This window comes from Octopus bimaculoides, chromosome 4 (genome assembly GCF_046866305.1).
Source record: "Octopus bimaculoides isolate indiv1 chromosome 4, ASM4686630v1, whole genome shotgun sequence".
Lineage (NCBI taxonomy): Eukaryota > Metazoa > Mollusca > Cephalopoda > Octopoda > Octopodidae > Octopus > Octopus bimaculoides.
The window spans coordinates 128,020,941-128,028,918 of NC_142931.1; the positions used below are offsets into that span (position 1 = coordinate 128,020,941).

General features: G+C 35.9%; 1 protein-coding gene across 1 annotated transcript; it reads right to left on the minus strand.

Moving 5' to 3' along the window:
• Window positions 1-2,883: 2,883 nt before the first annotated feature.
• Window positions 2,884-7,222, minus strand: LOC149136229 (uncharacterized). The gene is made up of 2 exons (XM_089350121.1): window positions 7,021-7,222; window positions 2,884-3,080 (listed from the first exon to the last, which is right to left on the minus strand). Exons 1-2 carry the CDS (start codon window positions 7,220-7,222, stop codon window positions 2,884-2,886), a joined length of 399 nt encoding a protein of 132 aa, XP_089206247.1.
• Between the last annotated feature and the right edge of the window lie 756 nt (window positions 7,223-7,978).

Here is a 7,978-nt window from a genome sequence, read left to right on the forward strand (position 1 = left end):
AGGGAGACTTGACTACTTTTTCTAACAAGTCGAGCGACTCGTTGGGTCATAGTAGTCTTCGATAGAATTAGAAAGTTAAAGTAGCAAATATACGGATTTTATTTCAAATCTTAGTTATTTTCGAGATTCAATGTGACGAAATTGTGTAGAAAGTATTTTATACTGAATAACGGATGGAAGATGATAAATATTTCGGTGAAGATACTAACAAATTGTGACATTCGAGACTTTTCCAAAGACACTAGCTAAATAAATTCAAACATGCCAAAAGAGATTTTAAGGCATATTGTAAACACGGTTCATTGAATACTAACTACCACGCTATCGCAGTTTTCTAGGTAATGAAAGTGTTATATAACATTCTTTATCTAGAAGCAATGTCTCAGTTATATAATAGGATATTGGTTTTGAATTGCAATGTCATTTTTTTCTGAAGGACATGAGAGATTCAAACGCAGTAAAATCTATTTAGTTTATTCTTATTATATAGAAACAGCTACAAGCATGAGCGAACACTTTGTTACGAATACAAAGGACGTTACAATTTGATATTTTTATTCTGTCATACAAAGAACAGAACATTGTATTAGAGTAAATGCGTTTCCTGTAAGCTGTTGTCTAGATTTTATGTCTGATGACTTAATAAATGTCTGATGTTGCTGAAATTGGCGTTCATTTGTAGATTGTGTGCCTGTAGGATAAGACATGAGCAACAAAAAGATTAAAAACAAAAATTTCGTGAAAGAAACGATTTTTAGGGAAGGTCATTAGGTGAATATTCTGTTCGATATTTTAGAAGCTCAGTATTTGATAATAATTTCTGTTAAATAAGTATAAGGTCAGTTTGATTCAATTTTAGTACATTACTGGTAATTCATTTATTCACATTGGAAAAATAAAGGCAAAAAATCGATGCTACATGTTTTGATTTCGGAACTGTGGAGTATAATAAGAAATTAAGTATTATCTTATATAACTGTTATTGTTGGGTGACCTACTTTCTCAAACTTTGGCGGCTACGGGATATTTTTTGGTGCAATTTAGATTTTTTTACTGCTATTATTTGAGATGGGAAAGTGTAGCTGTCTTTTATTGTGGAGATCTGTTTTTATTGTTTGTTGTTTCGTGCAGGTGAGTGACGTTATAAGATTTGGCTAAGAGTTTTTTTTTTAATTACAGCACAGAGGCATCGTGAAATTAAATAATAGAAATGATTCAATTAATAATATTTACAGATAAAATGAAATACCTAAACTGAAGGTTGCGGAAAGTAGCTTTAGTTTCGCAAAAGAATTATTTCAATAACAACAATTCTGCTTTCGCAACAAAATTTTGAACAAAGGAAGACAATATTGTTATAACTAATTATTTTCAACAAATGAAGGAAATTTTTGGTCAATACTTGACTACAATAATAACGGCAAATCAATCTAATTTGATAAGGAAACAGCAGATCCATAAAATAAATGAACAATTACAGAACATATTGTTCTAGAATAGCAATAAATCTTTTAATATGCTCCACCACAACTATGTTTACATGGCATTCAAATTCTTTCAAGTTAACTGTTGAAAAGTTCTTTAGATGTACAATTAATTCGCTTCGTTTTTCTTGGCATGTTACCAAACACGTTCAATTCTTTGCGCGTGTCTCAGGGTGCTTGATAGGAGGAATGGTGAAATTCCTACAGTGGTTGTTCACAACATAGTAATCGAAATACACGTGACAGTATTTCTATTCCATCATATTACTACCGATTGCAAGGGCATATTATTGATCCACGAGCAATTTATTTCCTATATTATCGAGCAGTGTGTCAACCCGTCTACATCGTGCTGCTTCAAAGAAACATTTCTTTGCATCTGGTCAAACCAAACATACCTCCGGTGGCCTTCAATCTGTTGACCTCTTCCAGTGGAGATATTTCACGTTGTCAACTTCCACCATAAGACGTTCTTCGGTATATGCATTGATTCTGTAGATAACAACTGGACAGCTCTGAACTCAATGACAACACACATCCCTCAGGCAAACACCAGACTCTACTTGCTTGGATTTTTATCCAATATGCATTCTTTATCAAATTTTCATTGGATCAGAATCAGTGCTCCCAACATATTACATCAAGCAAGTACTTCCTCACGGGGAAATGAAATCGTAATTTCTGTAGAACGAAACACTGGAATATATTTTTCAAAAGCCTCCCAAATGCCCCTTTCCTTTCCCATGAAGTAGTGATAACTATCCCGAAAGTCTGTTAGACTTGGTACTTATAGAAAATTATCCTGTTGGTACTTGGACGATTATTTTTAATTGTATATAAACAAGGATACATATCCTACGTAAGGGTCTAACTGCTGTGAAACTGACGCAACAAATTACAATGGTTGACAAATTTAACGGAGAATTGAAAGTAGATGAACTAAACTGGTAAGTCTTCGTATCATGTGAAAACAATACAATAACAAAATTCTAAATAATCTGATACAATCGCATCTCCCCACCTTAAACAACAATAAATCATATATGTCCTATGACAAGCTGGTGGCATTATAGCGTCAATAAAAACAGTCTTCCCCGACCACTAAACAAACTGATAACAGTTAATCTGAGAAAGTGAAACTGGTACATTATACCCCAAAATCGGCCATTGTTACTCTTCTGCTACCTCTACCATCCATATCTATTTTATTAAGTTGGAAAGAAAGTCTCTTCGCATTTTGACAAGGTCACTTTGAGAGTACTTTTTCAACATTTACGGCATTAATTTTTACATTCTAATGTTTTTTTCTATCTTTGTAGATAATGCTATGGTTGTTAAAGTCTTACTGATTTTACCCTCAGAAAATGAGTTTATATCAGACATTGCACGATGTGTGAATTCAAAAGGGGCTTTTCAGCAATAAAAGCGACAAGAAATTATTTGTTCTGTCTATGAAAATGAAGCTCTGTTTGCCAACGATGGTTTGGCCAATTTCACTTGGGAAATTTTTCTCTTGCATATTTCCCTCAGCTGGACAGCCAAGTTCTGTTGATATTGAGATTCTGAAAATTGTACTTGAGGCAAATCCAAAATCAACTGTTCAATAATTAGAAAAAGAGTTCAATTCAAGTCACACTTCGATCATAAGACACTTTTGTGAATTTGGAAAAGTGTGTACATTTGGACAGTGAATCCTGTTATCTAACTGCTTCTCACTTTAATCAAAAAGTTGTTCTCTGCTCATCATTGAAGTATAGACTTGTTGCTGAATCCTTCCTGAATAGAATCATCACAAATGATGAAAAGTAATTTTTTTTTTATAATCATAGCCAACAAAAGCAGGCTGTGTGGTAAGTAGCTTGCTTACCAACCACATGGTTCCGGGTTCAGTCCCACTGCGTGGCACCTTGGGCAAGTGTCTTCTACTATAGCCTTGGGCCGACCAAAGCCTTGAGTGGATTTGGTAGATGGAAACTGAAAGAAGCCCGTCGTATATATGTATATGTGTGTGTGTTTGTGTGTCTGTGTTTGTCCCCCCCACCATCGCTTGACAACCAATGCTGGTGTGTTTACATCTCCGTAACTTAGCGGTTCGGCAAAAAGAGACCGATAGAATAAGTACTAGGCTTACAAAGAATAAGTCCTGGAGTCGATTTTCTCGACTAAAGGCGGTGCTCCAGCATGGCCGCAGTCAAATGACTGAAACAAGTAAAAGAGTAAAGAGTAACGAATGAAAAGGAAAATCCATCCCCAAACCAGGACTACATCCCCCAAAAAGTTATGCTCTGTGTTCAGTGGGATATGAGGGGTGTCCTCTAAAATAAAGTGTTTAATGTCTATGTTCCATGCTAGCATGTAACACAGACATTAAATTATGATGATGATGATCATCATCATGAAACCAAAACAAAACATTGCACAAAAGATGGCAGAAAAAGTTCCCATCATTTGTAAATTGAAAGGGTATTGCTCTTAAATATAATACAAGACAACATATTGCCCAAGTCACCCAGGAAAAGGTTATGGCACTAAATATGGAAGTGTTGCCTCATCCTCCTTATTCTCCTGGCCTTGCTCCATTTGACAATCATCTTTGCAAAATAATTTGCGAGAAAACAGTTTATTAATTGTGAAGAGGTTAAAAATGATATTGACTGTTTCTTTGCTTTGAAACCTGAAGAATTTTACACCCAAGGGATCAACAATTTGTCAAATAGATGTAATTATATTATCAATAATAAGAGGAAATATTATTTTGGTTAAATATATCAACTAAGATAGAAGAGGCTTTTGTTTCTTTTCTATCTTAAAATGCAACCGGACTTTTTTCGCAACCTAATATTTAACTCTCTCCCTCTCCCTCTTCTTCTCCCCCCCTCTTTCTTATGAGAATTTATAAAATCTGAGTCACAAAAATTTTAAATCAAAATAATGTTATAGAGACAAACAAAACAATAAGTTCTAGATAAAGTAAGACTACAGTGTGGTTTCCTTCCCAATTAAAGCTATTTCACTTCAATTATGCCACTAAATGCTTCTAGGAAAAGCATGAAAGCCTATTTACTTTCAACTTTTCTCACCTGAACTGAAGATCTTTCCTTGGCCTAGTGAAAATAAAACCAATGAAACAACCCACAGAGACATATCTGTGTATGTGTATAATACGTATAATACTTTAAACAATACATCCTTTACGACAGTAGTTACAAAGTTTAACTAAACCTATACAAAGCTTACATTGGACTCACAAAGGAATATTACTTCTTTTGCTGGGGCAGTGCTGCAACAACTCTTACAAACAACCAAAATTTCATAAAATCCCTCCCACCATCTGAGTTGAGTGTCATGAAGTCATTTACCAATACGTTCCAACCTCTGCTTCATAACCAGATTGCTTCTTCCTCTTCTCTATGTCAATTTCACAGTGGTATCTGTCCTCTGAGGTGGCTGATTGTATAATACTTCTGCACAGGTCCACCTGATTCACATGTTCCTCTTTCTTCCAAATTGCGTCTCTCCATCTCCCAGAACCCACACTAATCACAACACACAGCCCTTTCTTCCTAGAATATCATTCCCCTGGAACCCCCTCCATCTTTATGTTTTTCCTTGCAGTTATTCAAGAAGAACATCAACTACATAAACCTTGCTAGTCTCAGTGGGGAGTAGGACGGTGGAAAGGGGCTGTGAAGACCATGGGGGGAAAGCCAACGCTATAACAAAATAGTATTCTGCTCTACCATTTTTGGCATTTGAGTGCTAGTTTTTCCACCTTGTCTTGCACTTTTGTGCTTACTTGTGTATATAATCATACAAGTCAAACCTATATTACAATTGTTTCCATAAATGAACATTGTTTATTCCACACCACATAAAAGTTATGCAATACAAGCAACATATGTCAGTGGTGATGAGGTGATCATCCAGAATATATAAATACTCACAATTGTTTATATATATATATATATATATATATATATATATATATATATATATATATATATATATATATATATATATATATATATATATATATATATATATATATATATATATATATATATATTTATATATATATATAGTGAAGGTGCATGGCTCAGTGGTTAGAGTATTGGGCTCACAATGATGAGGTAGTGAGTTTGATCCTTGGACCAGGTTGTGTGTTGTGTTCTTGAGCAAGACACTATTTCATGTTGCTCCAGTTCACTCAGCTGTAGAAATGAGTTGTGATGTCACTGGTAACCAAGCTGTATCACCCTTTACCCTTCCCTTGGACAACATTGGTGACATGAAGAGGGGAGGGTGGTATGCATGGGCGACTGCTGGTCTTGCATAAACAAACATGCCTGGACTTGTGCCTCAGAGAGAAACTTTCTAGGTGCAATCCTATGGTCATTTATAACTGAAGTGGGGTCATTCTTCATCATATCTATCTATCTCTCTGTGTCTGTCTGTCTCTCTCTCTCTATATATATATATATAGAGAGAGAGAGAGAGAGAAAGAAAGAAAGAGAGAGACAGACAGACAGAGCATGTAGTTCAGTAGTTGTGTGTAGATGCAAGTATAGCTGGGTGGTTAAGAAGTTCACTTCACAACCATATGGGATTGAGTTTGGTCCCACTTGCATGGCATCTTGGGCAAGTGCTTTTACCAAGGTCTTGGGTCAATCCAAGCCTTTAAGTGAATTTGGGTAAATGGAGATTGTGTAGAATCAGTGTGACACAGTGTAACAAAGCTGGACTTTTTTTCATTTACAGGTACAGTCTATTGGACAGGTTTCTACACAGTCTGAAGGCTGAGCTGTAGAAAGGACTGTTCTACCATGTGACACTGTATACTGTAACATACGTGGGTCATAATACTGTGATATTGTTTATTGCTTATGATACATTTTATTATATTGTCATAGTAATGGTTACATTTCACTGCTGTAAAGGTGCTTAGCTTAGTGGGTAGGCTCACAGTCATTACATCACGAGTTCATTTCCTGGTGGTGCATTGTGTCCTTGAGCAAGGCACTTTATTTCACATTGCTCCAGTCCTCTCAGCTGGTAAAAATGAGTTGTACCTGTAATTCAAAGGGCCAGCCTTGTCACATTTTAAGGGTATGCCTATCTTTGGAGGTAGTAGTTTTCTGAACTTCCTGTATCCTATTTTTATTCTAAAAACAATACTTTCAGAGCATCCACCACACCACACCATAACACACTACACCGTGCATATCACACCACCCTGCACACACTAGCACTGACCACTTCCCAGCACCCATACCATCATCCACACACCTACTCATGCACATACCCACCACTAGTCACCTAAATAGCACAAGAGAGCCTCCTGGGCATTTGAGAGAGTTTAAGTCCCTCATATGCTTAGCACTTATTATTCCTACGCATCTGCCACACATGAAAGCGACCTTATCTGATAACCTACCCATGATTCTACTGCTTCTCTTATGTATCTATAGTTTACACTTGGTGCAGCAAATAGAATTACATCCCGCTCCTTTCCTACATATTGAGCAGGGCCATTTACCAGCTGGAATAAGAATCTTATCTCCTTTCTCACTTATAACAACTTTAATCTTAGCTAAGTTAACTTTAAAGCCCTTTGATTCTAGGTTTTGCTTCCAAACCCAGAACTTTTTCTCCAATTCTGCTTCAGATTTTGCAATAAGAGCAAAATCATCAGCATATAATATTTCCCATGGGCATCCAGTTTTGAATTCATCTGTCATGGCCTGGAGAACTATGATGAATAAGAGTCATTTGACTGTTGGAGCATTGCCTTAAAGGGATTTTAGTCAAAGAAATCAACTCCTGGACTAATTCTTTGTAAGCTTAGTACTTATTTTATTAGTTTCTTTTGCTGAACCACCAAGTTCCAGGATGTAAACACACCAACATCGGTTGTCAAGTGATGGTAAGGGAGGGACAAACATAGGCACAAAGACACACATAAATATATACATACATACATACAGGCTTCTTTCAGTTTCCACTTACCAAATCCACTGACAAGGAGTTGTGTAGGGAGGTATATGTGCTTCCAGGTTCACTGTTCCAAGAATGAGCTAAAAATTGTATTTATTTTAATTCAATTCACATTAGAAAAATTGTACATGTCGATGACAAAGTACAAAAGTGGCAAAAGAAGATTGAAAGTGGAGAAACGATTTGTAGAAAAGAATGAAAATCCAGATTTGCAAAAACCTGTGAATTCCAGTAGAAAGGTAATAGAAAAGATTCAGAGTAGTTTTGACTTGACATGATCGGATGAAGTTTTAGATTGGATTAATCACTGATGATCACTGATATTAAGGCTCCAGAAAACCCGAGTCAAATGTTCGTATAAATTTTATTTATGCAAATAAAAAATTATTGATGTTACTACATGACTCCTCGGTTCTTCAGCTTCATGATCTTTCTTTAGGTTAAAAGACCTCCTTGGGAGATTACAAAAGTTGTTCCGGAGGACGGCTCCTTGGATAGAT